The sequence below is a fragment of the Coregonus lavaretus genome (assembly GCF_964263955.1).
Source record: "Coregonus lavaretus genome assembly, chromosome: 37".
NCBI lineage: Eukaryota > Metazoa > Chordata > Actinopteri > Salmoniformes > Salmonidae > Coregonus > Coregonus lavaretus.
In genome coordinates this window covers 11,954,099-11,978,433 of record NC_140024.1, presented here as the reverse complement: position 1 = coordinate 11,978,433, position 24,335 = coordinate 11,954,099, and the positions used below count along the sequence as shown (strand labels likewise).

Sequence of the window (24,335 nt, the reverse complement as noted above, 5' to 3'; positions counted from 1 at the left end):
TTAATGTAAAACCAAGCATTTATTAGGCTAAATTAACATATCAGTCCGGTAGGTGGCAGTGAATGTTCTCAGGTATGAGGACAGGGAAGCGTATCCCACGCTTGCACAAGCGCTCTCCCATGTTGCGTAGCGGAGAGGACTTTGCTGTCAGATCAAAAGTGTCAGAGTTGCAGGAGATCAGAAAGTGCATTCTCTTGGTCAGCACAGTGTCCACGGACGGAGTAGGTGCTGGAGAAACAATCAGAAGCCAGTCGAGGTGATCTATAGGAATACAACGCGTAGGAGGATAGTGGCAGGAAAGGTGCAACGAAATATTTCAATAGATTTGTGAGCAATGCACTGGCAGCATGGCCAGATGGTTCAAGGAACACCTAGGATTCAAAACTACCAAAGCACCACCTCCGGCGCCCCCGAAACCGGACTACAGACATTGTCACGCCGCTGTGCCCGGTACACCTGGCTACCAACAACCAAGCTCCGGGGCCACCTCTCTCTATCCAAGCCCCGCACAGCCGGACATTCTTGCTGCTTACAAACTACAAAAGGAACTGGACTTCGAAGACCCGTACACGGGAGGAGGAAATATTTCGTTTGGAACTGGTCTGGGCTCTGTGGGGTCGCCGGACATAAAGTATGTGTCACCAAAGCACCGGCTTATAAAGGTGGAAACAATCGAGAAAAGCAACTCTACTCCGGGCAGCGGTATCATATCCCAAGCTGTTGCTGTAGGGAACGTTAAATCTCCCACTTCACCACCACCTGAACATGAGAATAAAGAAAAGGTACGTTTTTATTTATTATTTTGTGTAGCCTTGAGCCTACCTCTCCAATATCCCACACCGGTAACCTTGTAGCCTTTATGGCACTATAGCCTACACAACTTTGAACAAGTCTAAATGACTAATTCGATTTTTTTAAATGTAAGATATTACAATCTATACACCTAGGTTCAATTAAAGAGATGGTTCAATAGTTCTGTGATGTGGGCGATTACATTTTCACTATTCAAACCCATTGATTACCATTGAAAGCAGTGGATCAGACCGTGTTCTATCATGTGTGGACTTTCTCAAACAGGGAATGGATAATTGAAACCGGGAGAACTACACTGAACAAATATAAATGCAACCTTCAACAATTAAAGATTTTACTGAGTTACTGTTCATAAGGAAATCAGGCAGTTGAAATAAATTCATTGGGCCCTAATCTATGGATTTCACTTGACTGGGAATACAGATATGCGTCTGTTGGTCACAGAAACCTTAAAAAAAAAAGTAGAGTTGTGGATCAGAACCAGTCAGTATGTGGTGTGACCACCATTTGCCTCATGCAGCGTGACACATCTTTGAGTTGATCAGGCAGTTGATTGTGCAATGTTGTCTCACTCCTCTTCAATGGCTGTGTGAAATTGCTGGATATTGGTGGGAACTGGAACATGCTGTCGGACACGTTGATCCAGAGCATCCCAAACATGCTCAATGGGTGACGTTTCTGGTGAGTATGCAGGCCATGGAAGAACTGGGACATTTTCAGCTTCCAGGAAGTGTGTACAGATCCCTGTGACATGGGGCTGTGCATTATCATGCTGAAACATGAGGTGGTGGCAGGTGGATAAATGGCTTGACAATGGGCCTCAGGATCTCTTCATGGTATCTCTAGATTAAATTGCAATTGTGTTAATTGTCGGTAGCTTATGCCTGCCCATACCATAACCCCACCGCCACCATGGGGCACTCTGTTCACAATGTTGACATCAGCAAACCGTAAGCCCACACGATGCCATACACTGTCTGCCATCTTCCCAGTACAGTTCCTTAAATGTAAGATATTACAATCTATCCACCTAGGTTCAATTAAAGAAATGGTTCAATAGTTATGTGATGTTGGCATTTACATGTCACTATTCAAACACATTGGTTACTGTTGAAAGTAGTCGATCAGACCATGTTCCATCATGTGGGGACATTCAAACAGGGAATGGATTGTTGAAACTGGCAGAACTACACGGTGTATATGTCACTGTTCTCTCACACCTTTTGAACTTGGCCTGTGTGAAGGTGCCCAAGTGCATGTTTTCAAATAATCCAGACCCAGGTTCATTAAACTCTCTGCTCACCAAGCAAAATCTACACTTTTATAACTCATCTCTGTACTCTAGTCTACTTTGTCGCTGTCATCAACAGAAATAGTGTGTGGACCGGAGACAGATGGCAAGGACGCTTATGCAGTCAGTCAGTGTACACCATGTGCCCTGAAGCCTACTGCTTTTTAGGAACACACATACACTGGTTCATTGGAAGAAACCTGAGACATTCAATGTCAGTGATGTTAAGGAATGTACATGCCTCTCCGTCCAGCGCAGGCAGGGAGGAGGACCCAGGAAAAGCACAAGTGTGCATGTGTGAGAGAAAAGTGCAGAAGTATTTCTCAACGCTGCCAACACCCATACTGCATAACTCCGTCTACTATTCCCTGCTCTGAAACCCTAACTAATCACCTGTTGCCAGGTATTTGTTTACTCAACCTTACTACGTCAGACAAGATCATAGTAGTTTAGGTAGAGCACAACCAAAACCTTATGCAAAGTAAGGCTGCGTATTTACAATTCTGTTTATGAAATTCCTTAGTCCCATAAACAGGTTACTTCCTCTCTCCACATCTCCTGTTGTAAGGTGCGGTTTGTTCAGTGTTGAGGGTGCCTGCCTGCCATTCCATAGGAGTTTTTCTATTTCAGTTCAAGTAGTGGTCATAAAATATGCCAGTAAGCAGTGTCGTACAGCAAAGGAACATGACAATTGGCAAGCCATTTAAAAGCTTGAAAAACCTCCATATAATAATTGTACAGTGATTTGCGTATTCAGAAATGGTCTTTTCATTTCTGAAAGTAGTTTCTCGTATGCAGCTGTCATCACATTCAACAATGCAGTGGTTTTTTTAATTGAATGATGAACAATGTTCCAGAGTTGACGAAATTAAAATAATGGCAAACTGAAGACTCTGTTTCCTCACAGCAACTGACTGCTGTTGGCTAATTAAACGGATTACCGCTGTCTCCTCTTAATTGGGGCTTATTTTGATCTCGGTAGTCAATTAGAGAAGGCATTCTCAAGCAGGAAAATACTGTTGCCTCGGTCTCCCCCCAACCCCCCTTTTTGCAATGGGCACTGGGCACATTTTAGATTTTAGTCATTTAGCAGACGCTCTTACCCAGAGCGACTTACAGTTAGTGAGTGCATACATTTTCATAATGTTGGAGGAGCTGGCAGCCAGGCAGATTGTTCTGTAACATGGTTTAAAAATCTCGCGCACTCAAACATGAGCATGATGAAATTGTATCAGATCCATGTGAGTGGTGGGTGAGTTAGAGGGGATTCTGATTCAGAAGACTGGATTTAGACTAAGACTAAGTAATAAAGATAGGAGACCGTCTCCAATAGAGTTGGATCTCTAGGCAACACAGGCCTTCAACCTTACACATGCTGACTTTTCGGACAGACAGGCCAAGGTAATGTTGTCAGGTACTGTTCCAGAAGGAGCTATTGTCTAGACTCCTGTAGGGTTTGTCTGCTGAGATGCACAACTGACATTGGTGTAGTGAGAGTGAGAGACCCCAAGTGTGATGGTTATGAACAGACATGTAGAATAGCCTATTCATTTTCCAATAGAACTACCTGTAGAAGCAAGTAGGCTTAACAGGTATTACACTGTATGTATTACACAAGTATTCCACTTGTTGTGGATTTGTTTTTTTGAAGACGGTCAACAATTTTTAAAAATCAGTTTTGGAGGTTGTCATGGTGAGGATTTTCAAATATAATAGCACTAGCCTCTGCTAGCTGATGATATGACTGTTCTTCAATGGAATAACAAAACAAACTGTCACTGTTATCAAACTTTTGTAACTGCACTGTTCTGCAAGTAAATGTGTTTTTGTAAAATGTTCAGTCAACTGTTAAAGGTAGTCCTTGTGCATAGAGTTGTATGGTTTGTGTAACTTTGCAATCATTGGTTTTTGTTTGACCATATATTTCAAAGTGAAAAATCTGATTCTAAGCATCACTCTTGTTACTGTGGAATTGCCCTTTACCAACAACCCTAGATGTGTAAAATCCTGGCTGCACCCTTACTGTGAGGACATATGATTTTCAGCTGATTTCTCAGTAAAGCGCTATGCGTTGTCTCTGTTCAGATACAGATGATGGGTGGTGTAGACGGGCCTTGAGTGTCAGGCAGTTTCATCTGATGATAATGCTGCATTTCCAAACAGCCTTGTTCTGACATGGGGTGTTATTTATTAAGATATTTCACAGTTTGTAACATTATGGAATGTAGTGACATCAAGGCATGTATTATTCTTAGTTTAGGCCTACAACATATCAAAGCATGCAAGGATTCTGATCTTAATTACATTTCTTCAACTGAACATGATCTATTTTAGACCACACAATTTACGGAGACTATACAGGAACTTAATAGCCTGGTCAATTGTGCTGGCTGGAGTGAAATGCTGACTATAGGGAGAGAGAGCTAGGAAAAGAGGACCACACCACTGTCTTGTTACAGCCACAGCCCCATTGATGTTTTAATTACTTGACTAGTGGATGCTAATTATATAACCGCTTACCTAATGCTTGTGCTGCCAATAGCAGAGTCTATACCGTCTAGTGTTTTGTCTAATCTCAACCCTCCAAAGCTTTTTTTGTGTGTGTGTGGGGGGGAAAAGGGGGGGGGGGGGAAGCCCTGCAAGGTTGGGGAGTGAAAGCCTTAGTTCATGCATAATGATACAAGGTATGGTGATTTACATGAGACCTAGGCCTGCCCCATTTATTTCCATTCTGATGGGCTTTCTATTATAACGACGAGCACGTAGGAGCCAGCCACAGGTAAGAGCACCAGCTTGATTGTTGTTATTTTGAAATGTGTTGTTTTCCTGTTTTATAACGACCTTCATGGTAGAGGGAGATGATCAATTATTATCCAGCTAATTAAAGGCTCTCATCATCTCTCAGCTCTTCCCCCTGGCATGGTCTGGCCTGCTCTACTCTACTCCGCACTAACTTCTCAAGGACACATGAAAATGATGACAGGCACAACCTATGAAATGTGTAAACAAAAGTAATAGTGCATAACAGTCTCCTTGTAAAATCATATTACTAAATATATTGCTGTGTGGCTTTATGAATTCATAAACTGTCCTTAACACCAGGGTTACTCTGGCCTTGATACCCTATGCAGCAGTGTTCTGGCCACGTTATAGTTCCCACCATGGCCCAATGAAGCAGTTGAGTGAATGGGGCCTCAATGAGTCCATAAGCTAGTTTACATACACTATCTATGTCTAGAATAATGCAGTATAGGATCATAAACACAACACAGGCAGCTGTCCCACAGCCAACTGCGACATTAGATTTGACAGATTTATTCCATGGTTATTTCCTTTTCCTTCCATGTACCTTTTAACAGCCTCTGACTCAGCGATTCATAAAGTCAAGTGATGCATTAGCAGCCAGGGAGACCATGGTTTATTTGTTTTGTCATTTTTATTTGTAATTCCTGTAATTGCCATCTGACAATCTCGGTTGTTCATCTCAAAATCCAATTTTCACTCACTCTTTTGTTTCTCTGCTTCTTTCCCTGCATACGGATGGCGTTTCTCTACTCTACATGTATATTTGAGTGTGTTGGTCCCCTTCACATCTCTTTTGAAATGATGACTGCTACAAGTGGGCATCAGCTGCCTGAGCCACCACAACGCTCCCCATCCCAGATCACATCTTAGATAATGGAATCAGAGCAGATGCTGTGAGCCAATCAGGTGTTGTTTAGCCGAGTCCTTGAAGGGACAGTTGTGTGTAATTAGCTTACGAGTAGCGTCTCAACAGCGCGTGGGGGTTTGAACCGACGCTCTTTAATTTCCCATGGAATAGACATGCTGCGGCTTTACCTCACGTCCCTTTGTCTTTGTCTTTCTGTTCCAATCTTGTTTGATGGTCTGATTGAATTTGTGTGAGTGTGTGTGTTCCTGCTGTTTCCCTCCAGCAGCAGTTTCTTGGTGTGTGGCTAAATCAAGGCTGTTTGACTGGCCTGTAGATTAGCAGTGCTTGGTGGTCTGAACTGTCCTCATCATTCCCTTACTATCTCAAAGCCTTGTTTAAAGCCTTGTTTAAAGCCTTTACTCTGGAGTTCCTCTCTTCAGGGGGATGTTCTTAGCGCATCCTGCTAGCTCTTTGTTGTTCTGTTTTCTACTCTGCTCTCCTCTCAGCCCTGGTAGTGATAGGAGAAATGTCAGACGTAAACACTACCCGGGCATCTGACCTCCTCGTGTTGGACGGGCACAGGCACAAGAATCCATCATGTGATGCATGGGTGTCTCTAGACATATGGCCAGTCTCATACCTGTCTTACTATCAGATGGAAGCTGACAGGTTCTGATAGCTGGCTTTAGCTGAATGTCATAGCATTACAGGAAGTGCCCTTCTCCTCCCACACCCACCTCCACACAAACACACGCCTGTTTACTTACACTGTATCGCCAAGGAAGAAGTCTGAAAGGGATTGCTTTCCAAGTGTCAAACCTGAAAGGGGTTGTATTGCTGCTTAATTGTCTGCTCTGTGAAAGTCATTTCCAGATGTAACACCCATGGGAGGTTAAATGGTCTCTTTCATTCTTTAAGGGATATTTCTGGTCCAGGCAAACAGAGTAGAAGGCACAGAGTACAGTAGGTCTATACAGTAGGAGTTAAAACATGCTGACCCTTTACTTTAATGCTCGACAGAGTTTTAAGAATGCAAATAACTATACAGTAAAAAATAAAAGGTATGAGTTAATGATGACCAGAGAGCCTAGATAGTGATACTATGTGGAATTGAAAGCTAGTTAGGTCCATGGCGGGGGAAAGAATTTAGCTTTTTATTTAAAGATGATCAATGAAACATTTATTGTTATGTTCACTGGGTATGTTTCACAAGAAAATGAATACTTTCCACATTATGATGATTGATCAAAAAACAAGTTGTTGGTTGCTATGGATACACTGCCCCATAATGGTGGTCCTCTGTAGCTCAGCTGGTAGAGCACGGCGCTTGTAACGCTAAGGTAGTGGGTTCGATCCCCGGGACCACCCATACACACAAAAAAAAAATGTATGCACGCATGACTGTAAGTCGCTTTGGATAAAAGCGTCTGCTAAATGGCATATTATATTATATTATATTATATTATTATATATTATTATTATAATTACAGCTGAGCCTGGTCTAAGATGATTGCTTTGGCGCAGCATCTCCTTGTAGTCCAGTTAGAGGACTGTTGGGTAGTTTTCAATCATGTTATTGTTCTCTGAAGTGTCCAAGAGGGCCATCCATTTGTTGAACTCTTCAAGGTATCCCAGCTGCCTTGGCAACTGGCACTATTGTATTCCAGCAACAGATTATCAAGCATTTCCAGGTGGACTGGGTAGCCATGTTTTTCTTTCTCTCCAAACAACAATACCCTTCTGTGGTGTGTTATGGGTGTATCATATTCTGTTCTTAACAGTTGCACAGGGAATCAGTTAATTAGGATATGCTTTCTAAATTCCTATGACCCAGGCAGGAATCCTGGAAGAGCTCTTTAGGAGGAAGGAACCCAGAGCTCTGCTGGTGCTGGGCCAACACAGCTAACTTTATTTGCACCCCGCCTCAACCCACCAGGATGATGTCATTCTGCGTGGGGAAGATGACTACACTACAGGATTACATGGAGGAATGACATGAGGACAAAACTCAGTTGTGAAATGTTGATCTGGTCAGGAAAGAGATTATGCATTGATACTGTAGATGTGGACTGTTTTATAGAGCTTTATACAACTTTATAATGACATTAATTGACTGTTTTCTGAAAGCTGAATGAAAATACTGAGTAGCATATGGTGTATAACTAGAAGTTTTACAATGGTTTAAGAGGAATGTTCACCTGCTTTTAGTGGTTAGAGCGTTGGGCCAGTAACGAAAAGGTCGCTGGTTTGAATACCCAAGCTGACAAGGTGAAAAATCTGTCAATGTGCTCTTGAGCAAGGCACTTAACCCTAATTTGTTCCAGGGGTGCTGTACTACTATGGCTGACCCTGTAAAACAACACATTTCACTGCACTTATCTGGTGTACAGTGGGGAAAAAAATTATTTAGTCAGCCACCAATTGTGCAAGTTCTCCCACTTAAAAAGATGAGAGAGGCCTGTAATTTTCATCATAGGTACACGTCAACTATGACAGACAAAATGAGGAAAAATAATCCAGAAAATCACATTGTATGATTTCTAATGAATTTATTTGCAAATTTTGGTGGAAAATAAGTATTTGGTCAATAACAAAAGTTTCTCAATACTTTGTTATATACCCTTTGTTGGCAATGACACAGGTCAAACGTTTTCTGTAAGTCTTCACAAGGTTTTCACACACTGTTGCTGGTATTTTGGCCCATTCCTCCATGCAGATCTCCTCTAGAGCAGTGATGTTTTGGGGCTGTCGCTGGGCAACACGGACTTTCAACTCCCTCCAAAGATTTTCTATGGGGTTGAGATCTGGAGACTGGCTAGGCCATTCCAGGACCTTGAAATGCTTCTTACGAAGCCACTCCTTCGTTGCCCGGGCGGTGTGTTTGGGATCATTGTCATACTGAAAGACCCAGCCACGTTTCATCTTCAATGCCCTTGCTGATGGAAGGAGGTTTTCACTCAAAATCTCACGATACATGGCCCCATTCATTCTTTCCTTTACACGAATCAGTCGTCCTGGTCCCTTTGCAGAAAAACAGCCCCAAAGCATGATGTTTCCACCCCCATGCTTCACAGTAGGTATGGTGTTCTTTGGATGCAACTCAGCATTCTTTGTCCTCCAAACACGACGAGTTGAGTTTTTACCAAAAAGTTATATTTTGGTTTCATCTGACCATATGACATTCTCCCAATCCTCTTCTGGATCATCCAAATGCACTCTAGCACGGGTCTGGACATGTACTGGCTTAAGCAGGGTGACACGTCTGGCACTGCAGGATTTGAGTCCCTGGCGGCGTAGTGTGTTACTGATGGTAGGCTTTGTTACTTTGGTCCCAGCTCTCTGCAGGTCATTCACTAGGTCCCCCCGTGTGGTTCTGGGATTTTTGCTCACCGTTCTTGTGATCATTTTGACCCCACGGGGTGAGATCTTGCGTGGAGCCCCAGATCGAGGGAGATTATCAGTTATCTTGTATGTCTTCCATTTCCTAATAATTGCTCCCACAGTTGATTTCTTCAAACCAAGCTGCTTACCTATTGCAGATTCAGTCTTCCCAGCCTGGTGCAGGTCTACAATTTTGTTTCTGGTGTCCTTTGACAGCTCTTTGGTCTTGGCCATAGTGGAGTTTGGAGTGTGACTGTTTGAGGTTGTTGACAGGTGTCTTTTATACTGATAACAAGTTCAAACAGGTGCCATTAATACAGGTAACGAGTGGAGGACAGAGGAGCCTCTTAAAGAAAAAGTTACAGGTCTGTGAGAGCCAGAAATCTTGCTTGTTTGTAGGTGACCAAATACTTATTTTCCACCATAATTTGCAAATAAATTCATAAAAAATCCTACAATGTGATTTTCTGGAATTTTTTTCCTCAATTTGTCTGTCATAGTTGACGTGTACCTATGATGAACATTACAGGCCTCTCTCATCTTTTTAAGTGGGAGAACTTGCACAATTGGTGGCTGACTAAATACTTTTTTTCCCCACTGTATGTCACAAAACATTTTGTTGCTTTTATTGGGTGGGGGACATATTAACCAATTTAACATGATGACAAAGTTTGAATGAGTGAACCCCCATGTACAATTCTAGTCCTGAGATCTGGAAACATGAAGACATTTTATTTTCTCTTTTTACCTAAAGAGGGTTAGCAGCAGCTTATCCTGGTACTGTAGCTGTTCCACTGTGTATTTCTCTAGGCTTTCAGCTGTACAACCTGCATGGCTCATGTGAACCCAACAGGTCACAAATGCCAGGCCCTGTATGCAGGCAGTTATTGGCCACTGTAGTCATGAGAGTGGTCTGTAGACACATGACACTGTTTTGTTTAATGACACAGTGTAGTACAGCCTGTAAGGGAAGCCCTGGTTGGTGTGCACATCGTCAGACACTGATTTAAAAGGAAACAAATTGAGCCCTGAGGTTTCATGCCATCCAGGGCACGCACAGAAAGTCTGCTTGAAGCGCGGGTATTTTTAACCGCCCCGCTGGTAGCTAACAGTAGGACGACCCTCAACCTCAACTCTGAGTACACCACACTGCTGCTCTCTCCACATAGTTGGCCATATTTGACCTATGCTGGTTTTTCTGTGTGTAGAACATAGGAATTATCCCATGGTATTTTAGATATAGTGTAGAGGGGAGTTGAGCTACACTGTTTCTCTATTTACTATCTGGGAGGTAGTGGAGCTCTTTAAGGTCTGTGCCCTACCATCACAGTGGAGCTGACCTATTATCTGTGCTCACTGACAGGTGCTGAGGCTGGAGTGTGTGTGTGTGTGTGTGTGTGTGTGTGTGTGTGTCTGCCAGTGGGGTCATGGTCTCCATAGCCACAGGCACCGTTGGGGAACTGGCCAAACCTCTCATTATAGACTGGATGGGCACTTATGTCTCTCCTGGGCTTTGTAGGACACAGATCTTGTTAGGGGTAGGGTTAGAGAGTTTGCCCTGCTGTTTTCCCTTCCATAATATCCTATAGTTACTACTGTATTACATGTATATCCGTTTTTAATACTCTGTCTCTAGGTGTAGGCCTAATATAGTTCAGCCACCATATAAATTGCTTGGTGCAGTGATTGGACCAAAGGTAAAGCAACCAGGCCACTGACAGTCTGCTTTTGTTTGATGGAAAATAAGGAACAAGAGGGTTGCTCCAGGATTAAGGAAGTGCTCCCTTCCTGACAGGAAGTGTTTACAACTTGGTGACATTCCCTTTTGACTGGGGCTGGGCAAGTCTGCACTAGCTCGCCACTCTCGAACAGTCTGGGAATGTTGACTCTGATCCATGCTAAAATATAACCAGGCAGGGTTAATATTTCCTCATGTTGCAGCTTGAGCAAACTGGCAAAGGGATTGGGATTGTGACATTGTACTGTGTCAATACATAGCTGTGGTGTCGTGTTCTGTTAGGGACCTCCTAGTCAGGTCAGGCTGCAGTGAAGTCTGTGTAAAGACTCCTTCCCTCTCTCCCTCTCCTGCTATGGGAGGTGGAAAGCCCCATAGCGATGGCAGGGTGATATGAGACTCCACCCTGCCTGCCTGCAAGTTCTATTGTCAGTCTGAGCTGTTGGGTTTGACGTGCAGCATTCTCTGTACACGCTCACCACACAAAGGCTATCTGAGGCCACGTCGCTTCCGACCGCAATCAAGTCATCCTCCTCACATCAAACTTCCCTGCTTTGTTTATGTGCAGCTGGCTCCTGGGCCTGCCTCCATTTGTTTTCCCTACTCTGTATAAATCACACACCCAAATCAAAAGGTCATGCTCACTGGATTCCCATTGTTATTCTTATGTCCTACTTTTCATAATTATGTCATTTTTGTCCCCTCTGTCCCTAGCATAGCAAACCACACTTTACTTAAGGCTTATTTCTCCCAAACAACACTAGGCGTGTGTGTGCGTCTCAGCCTTTTATGCCTCTAGTGGACCAACAACAGGCCCATTCCTCCACACAACTTAACCACTACTCCCTCTTCCTTAAATTCCAAGAGTCATAAATCTATTTCAGAGGAAAAAGAGCTGAGAAAGGAAATTGGATTTTGTCAAGCGTATCCTCAAGTGTTAATCTTGAATATCTGTCGAATATTAAGGGCGCCTGAATCTGGGCCAGCCACCCTCTAGTCAAGGTCCTCAGTGTGCTATAAGGGTTCTCTGGGCAGAAGGTGGGGCACAGGGAACTGAAAGAGTTGAAAATAGATATTCTTTCATAGAAAGGGATGATGGGCTAAAAAAGGTAATGAAAGAGGGGATTGTACAGAAAAGGTAGAGTACAGCAGGTATTCCTGGGAGACTAGGAGGATGGTGAAGCATTGCGTTTGGGTTTCTGGCCTGACGTTAGGTGATATTACATTAGAAATAGAGAAGCACCTGTTCAGGCTCAGTAAGCTCAAATGAAATGAAAAAAAAAAAGGCTCAGCCTCAGTGAGTAGCCTGCTGCTCTGCTGTCCAAAGTGCTGTCCTGTTCATGCTGCGTGCCTCTTGGCTCGGCGTTATGCAACATGTTTATGTCACTCGGGTTTCGAGAGCCTTGGAATGAGAATAGAAAGTGCTTTTTAAAAAACAGAATAAAGAACAAGTTTGTGCAGCAACTCCCTCGTAACATTTTGAGGACCCATATGGCATTGTCAGAGAAACGACTTGCAACCTTGAGTCTCACTTCAGGGATAAAGAAAAAATACATTACATTTACATTTTAGTCATTTAGCAGACGCTCTTATCCAGAGCGACTTACAGTTAGTGAATGCATACATTTTTTTGGGGGGGGGGTTTGTTTCATACTGGCCCCCCGTGGGAATCGAACCCACAACCCTGGCGTTGCAAACGCCATGCTCTACCAACTGAGCTACATCCCTGCTGGCCATTCCCTCCCCTACCCTGGACCAATTGTGCGCCGCCCCATGGGTCTCCCGGTCGCGGCCGGCTACGACAGAGCCTGGATTCGAACCAGGATCTCTAGTGGCCTTAGACCACTGCGCCACTCGGGAGATCCATAAAGCTGATACTGTGGCAGACTGGCAGAGTAACATTCCTTTGTCACTAACTTTTAACGGCAGTGCTAAAACATCCTTACAGATGTATAATGCATTGTTCATAGCAGAAAATCCTGTTAGTTTTTTCTTAAGGGATCATCAGCATGACATGCCATAAAAGTACAGATCTCCAGTATAAGCTAGGTCTGTGATTATCATGAGTTTATCATCCCTCTGCAGATGATCAGTATGATTTAGCGCTCCCTTAAACCTTGTGTCAGTGTTGGTGTGACTGTCCTTAGTGTGTGGGAAAACCTGACTCCTGTAAGGACTGAATGGCCCTGCCTGCAGCATAGCCTATATCCCACTCACAAGTGTAGGAGGGAAACACTGCACACACACAGCTGTGTAATGTACCTCTTTTATCTCAAGGCAAAGTGTCAAGTGCTGTTCTCTTTTCTCCCATTATAATGCAGCTCTGATGTTTTTCTTGCTGTAACACTGACCCGTGTTGCAGGGTATCGGCGTCACTGTCGTTGCGTCTGGAAGGGTTCCCATACAAAGTATATGATCAATGACGCACTAAACCACTTCTCCATGTGCCAAAAGAGTGGGCTTTTCCCGGCTGGCGTGTGAAAAGCCACCCCACATGTGCAGCAGCCCAGAGATATAAAGAAGCCTGTTTTATGTGGTCTGAATCTTAAAGGAGCAGCTGATAAATAGGTCAACATGAAAAAGTGTGAGCTGTGCTTTGAACAACACAGATGTCTGACTGGGGGAAAGACAGAGAGACACGTGAGAATGATGGCTGAACACATTGGAGTGCAAAGAAGGGAGATGCTAGAAATGATCCCACAGTGATGCATGCAGGTTAAAGTAGCATGTTTTGCACACTTTCCTAAATCCTCATTAATGACTGGGGAAATGCATGTTTGGGCGATGTTAGGGAGAAGGGAGGTCTAAATATGTTTTCTTTTGAACCCAGTGTCACCATTTCACATGTACTAATTATCTATAATGTGTGCTTTTGTCTCTAAATTGTTTCTCCACAGGTCTTCTCTAGCCATCAATATTTGTCTCTTTTTTCAGTCTTCCCTAATCAAGAAACATGCTTTAACCTCGGAACATTGAGTTTGAGAGGGCTTTAATAAGGCTAAAAGCAAAGCTGACAAATGAATTAACCTGCAAGAAGACAAACATGATTTTTCTTTACTTATGAGAAGTGCTCTCCTCCACTTAGCGTTGCTCTAGCTTCTATTGCTTGCGACTGATTGAAAACAATGGGCGCTCATGGAAAACATAATTTGATTAGCTAGTAGCTATCTTCCCTGGTTCTTAAGTAGGCATTCAGGGCTGGCGCTGCTACGTCCTTGTTGAGGCCCATAGAGCCACAGGCTGATTCCCCGTCCAACAACCCCTGTCTCTTAGGATACGGCGTAATAAAGTTTCATTAACGTCAGAGCTGCATTGTGGGAAAGCTCCATCTATACAGTCTTTTCACTCATGTGAGAGGAATATAGCCCCCAGCTGGAATCGTGCTTCACAATAGGGTTTCATTGAATCCTAACCAGATTTCCTCTCCCATCTTTGAATCACAGAAGTATCTTATTGATAGTGGCTGTATTGTGTCAACATCAGTGGTTGCAATCGGTTCTGCTTTAGTAAATTGCCTTGTGGCAATGTTTGATGCTAAGCTGTTAGCTTCAGATGACTGGAACTGAGCTGAGTGCATGTATCCTGTATTTATAGTTCAAGATAAGTTGGAACAATCAGCATTCAACAATAGGCTGTGTGATATCTGTTGTTCAAGTTCCCTTTTTAAATGAATATTTGTCTAAACAGGAAAGTAAACATGTGCTGGGCATCCTATTCCTCTCTCCTCCTTATCCCCCCCTCTCTAAGATGGCTTTCATTAGTTCTGATATCATTTTTTACAACTTAAGAACAAAAGACCCATAGCAGCAAAAAAGAGCCCTTGAAATGCCCTAATTCAATCGAGCAGCCAAGCCCTGAGTTGTATTAGGTTATCAGTGGCTCATATCCCCTGTGGTGTGGAGACATAAATCACAAACGCCAGTCCCTTTTTTTCCCCCCCTTTCCCTCCATTCCTCCTCCTCACTCCTTCCCTAGCATGTCGACTCTTGTGGTGGTCTGGTAGGGGGAGAGGTGGGGGAGGCTTAAGCCCCCAGTAGCTCTGACACCCCTCATCCTTTCTGGACCAGCTGTGACATTTGTCACATTTGTGTGTAACGTCTCCACATTCCATTACTGTCACCAGTCGTTCAGGTGGCTACTCAGGTGGCTGGCAGGGGGCTGGCTGTCATATTAGCCGCGTGTCTGCATGCGTGCGTGTCTATCTGGTACGTTCAACAGTAGTTTACTTTTTATTATTATTCATTTTTTTGTGTTTATAGCTTGAGGAGTTGGATTTTGTCAATGACTGAATGGCATAGTTAACTCAACTCAACAGAGTTTGGACGTGGGGGAAGCTATAAATTGGTGCGTAGCAGCATACTGCCAAAAATCATCCTATACGATAACCACAAACTCAGACTTCAATGTTCTCCCTTTTATGGCCCCAGATGTTCTATATGATAATTGCCTGTTAGATCCACTTGGTCTGCATGTGATGGTGTGGGAGAAGGAAGATTGTATATTTTCCTAGTTCTAATGGAGGACTGCAGCCCAATTGAATTGTAATCTCAGAAGCTCTCTCTTTACTGTGTGGAATGCCAATGCCAAGTGGCAGGTGCCTGTTACACTCTCCCTCATTGGCTAATGCTCACACTGATTCGAAATAGATTTCATTCCTTGAGAGCTGCAATGTATTTTAAGCAGTGTTGGGCTATTTCTCCTACTATGGCTATCTAAGCAGCTGCAGGTGTAAGACACAGTGAACCTGGTAGCTCAGCATGACAACAGGCTGGGAGTCATTAAGTAAGTTATCTCTGTGCTGCTGCAGAGTAGTGATAGGGGACGAGATGTCATAAGCCTACAAGGTTGCTTTGTGAGGCTACTCACAGCTTACATCTCTGCTTAGAAAAGCTCACATACAGAATAGCACCCTAAATAGAAGCACTGCAGTATTGCACTCACTGTGGGTGAATTTGACTTCATGACAAGTGTGGTGGCTTGGCTATGGTCCCGACACAACCTGACATGCCAGAAGGCAGATGGTGGGTCCCCAGGCAAGCAGGCCGCCAGGCAGGGAGGGAGGGAGGGAGGCGGGCAGGCAGGCAGGGAAGCAGGCAGGGAGGGAGGCGGGCGGGCAGAGAGGCAGGCAGGCAGAGAGGCAGGCAGGCAGGCAGGCAGGCAGGGAGGCCCCGGGAAGGCAGGTAGGGATGGTCCCCTCTCTCCATGTTCCCCTGCTCCTCCAGCTGGCTAGCATTAGTGCAGTGTGGCAGGACCTTCACAGAGGAGGGGTAACTCCCAAAAACACTCAGACTAATTGATCGCCTCCTCCCAAATACTGGTGTTAGATGTGGCCCAAGGCCCCAAGGCAGGAGAAAGTCAACACCCAAGTAGTGTGGTAACTGCCAACTTTTACTTTCATTTGGACTGAGTTGTTTGCTTGTTTCCTTAAATTCATTTTCTCTGAATAATGGATATGGAAATGTAAGATTGATGTGGAGAAATGTCAAATGGAATGTAGTTGGTCCATTCCATTGCTTCGTTTGTACGTTTTTAAGACTGTTTCTTGGTATCTTAGGCAGAGAAATCCCTGTCGACACAAATTAAGATCTCCGGAAAAAAATGTTCTCAAATATGAAAATATGGTGGGGTAGCTAGTACTAAGTGATAAGGAGAGGTGGTGGGAGGCAGGAACCTGCCATCCAGAACCAGCCTCACTATCAACCTCAGCTTCGGGCTCCAGAGGACAAGCAGAATGGCTCTCCTCTCTCCTTCTCAGTAGCAGCAACATTACCAGGTGCTAAAAAGAGCTTTCACTGGCTGCCTGTGAAAAATGATTGAAGACCAGTCACAGGGCTAAATATACAGAATGTCTAGCTTGATTGCAATGTTCTTTTCCACTTCGTTTAATACATCAATCTTTTTTGGTCCCTGCTGTTTGATGACAGGACCACACAATCCAATATAATGTTTGTGGGCACAGCGGCTATCCATCGTTAAGCTAGCCACAGCTTTGTGGCGTACAGTAGAACTGTCCTACTGTCAGGTATTGTGCCCTCTCTGAGGAGGGCACTGACATAAGTCATCGAATATCTTCTACTTCCATATACACTAAGATATAGTAAGTATGGGGTTGAAGGCATTCCAGTCATAAGGCATAGTTTCCCTTAATTACTAAGCCAGGTTTTCTCCACTGTGTTTACCACGTGGACACACAGATGGCTTCTGGCATACACTGCCTGCCTGCCTGCCCTACACAGGCAGCTTAATGCACTGAGGTTCTCTCTTGCTCTCTCCCATATGGAATGTGTTCAGTCAGACTGGGCTTCCAGTGCTCTGGGCTGGCTGTATGTACACTCTCCACCACTATACGTGTGATGTATCTCTTGTTTTGGTCAGGATTACTTAGTATCTGGTTTGGGCTGTGCTACTGTATCCATATGGAAACAGACCCAAGGTGATATATAGTGTGAAGGGGATAAAGATGCATGCCATTTGTAACTGTTGATGACTTCTGGGACAGAAACATTTGTAACCTGACTGGCTGAATTGAATTCAAGTTGTGTGTGAGATGTATAATATTTGTGGTACGAAAACAAGCCAAAAGAGTGTTTGCATTGGATGTAATTCCTCTTTTAATATCACAGAAGAAAAACAGAGGAGGAACCCATAATTACGCTGTGGCAAACTAGTCCTAGTTATGTTACAGTGGGGAAAAAAAGTATTTAGTCAGCCACCAATTGTGCAAGTTCTCCCATTTAAAAAGATGAGAGAGGCCTGTAATTTTCATCATAGGTACACGTCAACTATGACAGACAAAATGAGAAAAAAAAATCCAGAAAATCACATTGTAGGAGTTTTAATGAATTTATTTGCAAATTATGGTGGAAAATAAGTATTTGGTCAATAACAAAAGTTTCTCAATACTTTGTTATATACCCTTTGTTGGCAATGACACAGGTCAAACGTTTTCTGTAAGTCTTCACAAGGTTTTCACACACTGTTGCTGGTATTTTGGCCCATTCCTCCATGCAGATCTCCTCTAGAGCAGTGATGTTTTGGGGCTGTCGCTGGGCAACACGGACTTTCAACTCCCTCCAAAGATTTTCTATGGGGTTGAGATCTGGAGACTCCAGGACCTTGAAATTCTTCTTACGAAGCCACTCCTTCGTTGCCCGGGCGGTGTGTTTGGGATCATTGTCATGCTGAAAGACCCAGCCACGTTTCATCTTCAATGCCCTTGCTGATGGAAGGAGGTTTTCACTCAAAATCTCACGATACATGGCCCCATTCATTCTTTCCTTTACACGGATCAGTCGTCCTGGTCCCTTTGCAGAAAAACAGCCCCAAAGTATGATGTTTTCACTCCCATGCTTCACAGTAGGTATGGTGTTCTTTGGATGCAACTCAGCATTCTTTGTCCTCCAAACACGACGAGTTGAGTTTTTACCAAAAAGTTCTATTTTGGTTTCATCTGACCATATGACATTCTCCCAATCCTCTTCTGGATGCACTCTAGCAAACTTCAGACGGGCCTGGACATGTACTGGCTTAAGCAGGGGGACACGTCTAGCACTGCAGGATTTGAGTCCCTGGCGGCGTAGTGTGTTACTGATGGTAGGCTTTGTTACTTTGGTCCCAGCTCTCTGCAGGTCATTCACTAGGTCCCCCCGTGTGGTTCTGGGATTTTTGCTCACCGTTCTTGTGATAATGTTGACCCCACGGGGTGAGATCTTGCGTGGAGCCCCAGATCGAGGGAGATTATCAGTGGTCTTGTATGTCTTCCATTTCCTAATAATTGCTCCCACAGTTGATTTCTTCAAACCAAGCTGCTTACCTATTGCAGATTCAGTCTTCCCAGCCTGGTGCAGGTCTACAATTTTGTTTCTGGTGTCCTTTGACAGCTCTTTGGTCTTGGCCATAGTGGAGTTTGGAGTGTGACTGTTTGAGGTTGTGGACAGGTGTCTTTTATACTGATAACAAGTTCAAACAGGTGCCATTAATACAGGTAACGAGTGGAGGACAGAGGAGCCTCTTAAAGAAGAAGTTACAGGTCTGTGAGAGCCAGAAATCTTGCTTGTTTGTAAGTGACCAAATACTTATTTTCCACCATAATTTGCAAATAAATTCATTAAAAATCCTACAATGTGATTTTCTGGATTTTCTTTTCTCAATTTGTCTGTCATAGTTGACGTGTACCTATGATGAAAATTACAGGCCTCTCTCATCTTTTTAAGTGGGAGAACTTGCACAATTGGTGGCTGACTAAATACTTTTTTTCCCCACTGTATGTCCCAAAACCTGATGGAAAAGGAGGAGGCAGGCCTTCGGTGTATAACAACACAAAGTAGCCAGTATGAAGCACATTTTAATGGGCTTTTTTAAACCTGTCTAGTATCTAATCTACCGATTTGTGTAGGTGATCAGTTGGAGCATATACATGCTACCTTCTTCCTGTATGCTCCTCTTACCCTACGCATCATTGCATAATCCAAGGTGAACTTTTCACTCTTTAATGCTATGCACTTTGAAAGGTTTCAGTTTTGTATATCTTGTCTTGTTAAGTGAAATCAAAACTGGATCAGAAGGGGAAGGATGGTGCTTTCCCAGGTGGTGTCAAAGCCTAGAGTTGGGGAAATGCTTTAGATATGGATCGTACTGTACTGGGTTCCTCGATTCCCCTTAAAGTCCCCGCCTGGGAGGCTTGGCAGGTGTCTTCCCCTGTGGGCTGTATTTCTGAGAAGGGTGTGGAGGAGAGGAAGGGCTGTGGTTGTTCTTAAGGACAGCTGGTTAGTTGGAGGCACAGCCATGGCATGCATTAGCCTGGTTCACCCTAGGATTGCCCTGCTCTGTTCACTAGATGACTGAAGAGCTTATTTAGAATGAAACCAAACCCCTTCCTGCTAACGTATGACTTATGGAGTGTAGTGCCAATCGACTCCTTTCCTGTGAGTGTGTGTGTGTCTGCGTGTGTGTGTGTGCTTGACTGCATGTGTGTGATTGTCTGTGAAAATGTTTCCTGTGTGTGCTTGTCAGTATACAGTATGCTTGTCTGCGCATTTTGTGTGTGTGTGTGTGTGTGTCGACTTAATCAGGGTAGGTCTCCATTGAGTTGTTTCCCAGATTTTGGACCCAGCCACCCCCACTCCTCCAGTCCGTCTGTCTGCCCGCTGGGTGAACAGACTGGCACCACTATTGATTCTCTAGAGTCCCAACTGAAGATCGGCCTTGTATGTTCACTGCCTGGTACTGGTAGTAGGCAGTCCAACACCCCTCTGGTCCAAACCCTCTCTGGTCCAAACCCTCTCTGGTGAGCCTCATTCTTTGGAGTCCCTGTCCAACATGACAGATGGGAGAGATAGGTCTTCTCCTTCAACTTCAAGATCTTTACTTTTTTATATGGAAGATCATTCTGTGTGAAGGGGGAGCGGTTTTCGTGGGCCTCAGTAAATTGCTCTGGCCAGAGATGCTGTGACTGTGTGGACAGTCATTTTGATACCCTAAGAGTTGGCTGTATTTCTGGAGCTCAGGACAGGATGTCCACTTAATTGCCAGCTTCTGCAAGAAATTCTTAGTAAAGAGAGCAAGACTGCAATTAGCCATGGCTCGCTGCCAACTCCCTGTAAATCTGCAGAATTGTTTCTCTTTAAGACAGTTTACCAGTTCTCTTTTTCTCCCTGCTCTTTGAAAAGCAGCCACTGCCAGAATGCCACGGTATAATTAGACGTAGCAGTAGCAGGGAGCACTAAGTCTAAAGAGGAGATGGTGGTACTGAGGCACACAGAGGAAGAGAATGTTTTTTATGTCTCTCTCTCTCTCCATCTTCTGTCTGGGTGTTGTGGCGTGTAGAGATCGCATGTTCCTGGTACTATCACTAATACTGTCACCTCCTCTCCCTCTCCTAACATGCTGACCGGACGCGTCGCGTACACATACATGTTATTCAATCATTGCACCCACACTGCTCGTCTGCGTGGCCAGGCGCTAAAATAGAACTTGGTTCTATTTGTGACGCTCGACGCGCTGCAAGTCCTGCCTCTCCCATCTCCTCATTGGTTTTTAAGAGCATATACCCATGTGGGTGATTGAAAGATGATCTGAGGTCCACACTCCAGTCCAGTTGGTGGTGGTAATGCATCTTAAAGTTGGTTGCCAACCGACATATAAAGTCCAAAGAAGAAGAAGCCTGAAGGAAGCCTGAACTTGGTGTACCGATTTATCTGTGAATTAATTGTTGGAGTAGAGGACCTTGTGCATTTCAGGTAAAATAACAACCCAATGTTTATATCCCAGGACAAATTAGCTAGCATCAGCAAGCTAGCTAGCTAAATTGCCATAAATGTTTAATACTTTTCGACCTGTTACCAAGTTAATATAGTTGGTTCAGAGTTCGTTTTGATATTTCAACCTGCGTATCCTGATCGTGTCTGGTGTGGGAGGAAAAAATCAACATGCGCGTGATGGCACACGCTGACGCACGCACGCACGGTCTGGCCAGCATGTAAGGTTGTCTCCTCGTCTCCTGCCTCTGCAATGTAACTCCCTGTAACTCCGGAATGTGTTGTGGTGTTAAACAGAGCAGCAAAATGTATTCTAATATTTTCTCACCTACTCTCATCCCCTTCTCCTTCCCTCTCTCTCTCTCCAGCTCATTATCCTGGATGACTATGCAGACCCATTTGATGCAGAGCAGGACGGGGGGACCCAGGCCAACACAGAGAAGGTGACCCAGGCCAGCACAGAGAACGATGGCTACATGGAGCCCTATGAGGCCCAGAAGATGATGGCAGGTAGATCAATACTCTGTTCTCCCCTGGGGTCTTCAAACCCCCAGCACATTACATTTGACATTTTAGTCATTTAGCAGACGCTGTTGTCCAGAGTGAGTAGTGAGTGTATACAATTTTGTCAGTTATCAGTTACCGCCTTCATCCGCCTTTCCAGACGTTTGGGAGATGGGACTCTTGTATCCGCCTGGTCAGCCGTTGAGGACTTGTGGCTTTGTAATTGGAGTGACTGCCTGCCCGCCAGAGTTTGAGAGCCCAGTCTACCCTAAATTTTCCCGTAACCCTGGGTGGGGGCCCTAACCGGGTGCTGTCAGCCGGAGCCAGCTGAGCCCGAGGGCAGAGGCGTCACTCTGAGGTAACATGCAAGGCAGAGCAGAGCAAAGTGAAGCAAATCAAAGCATAGCAAAGCAAGCATGGCAAAGCAATGCTACCCGCTACCTCTTACTAACTCACGCTAACTCATCTCTGGTTCAAATCAAATCAAATCAAATTGTATTGGTCACATGCGCCGAATACAACAGGTGCAGACATTACAGTGAAATGCTTACTTACAGCCCTTAACCAACAGTGCATTTATTTTTAACAAAAAAAGTAAAAAATAAAACAACAAAAAATGTGTTGAGAAAAAAAGAGCAGAAGTAAAATAAAATAACAGTAGGGAGGCTATATATACAGGGGGGTACCGGTGCAGAGTCAATGTGCGGGGGCACCGGCTAGTTGAGATAGTTGAAGTAATATGTACATATGGGTAGAGTTAAAGTGACTATGCATAAATAATTAACAGAGTAGCAGCAGCGTAAAAAGGATGGGTTGGGGGGGCAGTGCAAATAGTCCGGGTAGCCATGATTAGCTGTTCAGGAGTCTTATGGCTTGGGGGTAGAAGCTGTTGAGAAGTCTTTTGGACCTAGACTTGGCACTCCGGTACCGCTTGCCGTGCGGTAGCAGGGAGAACAGTCTATGACTAGGGTGGCTGGAGTCTTTGACAATTTTGAGGGCCTTCCTCTGACACCGCCTGGTATAGAGGTCCTGGATGGCAGGAAGCTTGGCCTCAGTGATGTACTGGGCCGTACGCACTACCCTCTGTAGTGCCTTGTGGTCGGAGGCCAAGCAGTTGCCATACCAGGCGGTGATGCAACCAGTCAGGATGCTCTCGATGGTGCAGCTGTAGAATTTTTTGAGGATCTGAGGACCCATGCCAAATATTTTCAGTCTCCTGAGGGGGAATAGGCTTTGTCGTGCCCTCTTCACGACTGTCTTGGTGTGTTTGGACCATGATAGTTTGTTGGTGATGTGGACACCAAGGAACTTGAAGCTCTCAACCTGTTCCACTACAGCCCCGTCGATGAGAATGGGGGCGTGCTCAGTCCTCTTTTTTTTCCTGTAGTCCACAATCATCTCCTTTGTCTTAGTCACGTTGAGGGAGAGGTTGTTGTCCTGGCACCACACGGCCAGGTCTCTGACCTCCTCCCTATAGGCTGTCTCATCGTTGTCAGTGATCAGGCCTACCACTGTTGTGTCGTCGGCAAACTTAATGATGGTGTTGGAGTCGTGCCTGGCCATGCAGTCATGGGTGAACAGAGAGTACAGGAGGGGACTGAGCACGCACCCCTGAGGGGCCCCCGTGTTGAGGATCAGTGTGGCAGATGTGTTGTTACCTACCCTTACCACCTGGGGGCGGCCCGTCAGGAAGTCCAGGATCCAGTTGCAGAGGGAGGTGTTTAGTCCCAGGATCCTTAGCTTAGTGATGAGCTTAGAGGGCACTATGGTGTTGAATGCTGAGCTGTAGTCAATGAATAGCATTCTCAAGTAGGTGTTCCTCTTGTCCAGGTGGGAAAGGGCAGTGTGGAGTGCAATAGAGATTGCATCATCGGTGGATCTGTTGGGGCGGTATGCAAATTGGAGTGGGTCTAGGGTTTCTGGGATAATGCTGTTGATGTGAGCCATGACCAGCCTTTCAAAGCACTTCATGGCTACAGACGTCAGTGCTACGGGTCGGTAGTCATTTAGGCAGGTTATCTTAGAGTCCTTGGGCACAGGGACTATGGTGGTCTGCTTGAAACATGTTGGTATTACAGACTCAGTCAGGGACATGTTGAAAATGTCAGTGAAGACACTTGCCAGTTGGTCAGCACATGCTCGGAGTACACATCCTGGTAATCCGTCTGGCCCTGCGGCCTTGTGAATGTTGACCTGCTTAAAAGTCTTACTCACATCGGCTACGGAGAGCGTGGCGTTTTTGTTGGTCAACTCTCTCTGGTATCTTGGATTAGCCTTCCATTCAGCCTCAGCCTCTCTGTGGAATTACAGGTTACATGTCTAGTAATGCATCTTAGCCTTCATTATGTCTGCATATGGAAGCTGCTTCTTTGTTGACAATTAATTAGTATGTCACTTGACCATATGTTTGTTGGCTTGCCACTAATTAACCAGGTCAGATGACCACATGGCATGCTACATGACGGATGCAGTAGACCACAAATGATCTCTGTGGAGAGCTGGGTATCAGAAATACAATTGAAAGCAGTTGTTTTGCTCTCAAATGGACAGAGAATACATTCTACTAGCAGACAACCTCCACAGTTAAATACATCTTCAGGAAAGACAGGCCTCTTTGAGCTAGTCATGTTCGGTGACAACAGTACTGCTGTGAAGGAAGACATGGATTTGAGACAACAATAGCTCTGCTAACACTAGGATTCA

At 44.6% G+C, this 24,335-nt stretch overlaps 1 protein-coding gene across 5 annotated transcripts in view; it reads left to right on the top strand.

Moving 5' to 3' along the window:
* Positions 1-71: 71 nt before the first annotated feature.
* Positions 72-24,335, top strand: part of LOC311111533 (SH2 domain-containing adapter protein F-like) — a 117,433-nt gene continuing 93,169 nt past the window's right edge. For 2 of the 5 annotated variants that reach the window (XM_084154276.1, XM_084154278.1), the window contains exons 1-2: positions 150-782; positions 21,497-21,638. In XM_084154276.1, the coding sequence (XP_084010402.1) occupies positions 348-782; positions 21,497-21,638 (577 nt within the window). In that variant the 5' untranslated portion in view covers positions 150-347. Of the gene's footprint in view, positions 783-21,496; positions 21,639-24,335 lie in introns of all 5 variants that reach the window. The other 3 variants (XM_084154275.1, XM_084154277.1, XM_084154274.1) reach the window with 3 other exon arrangements.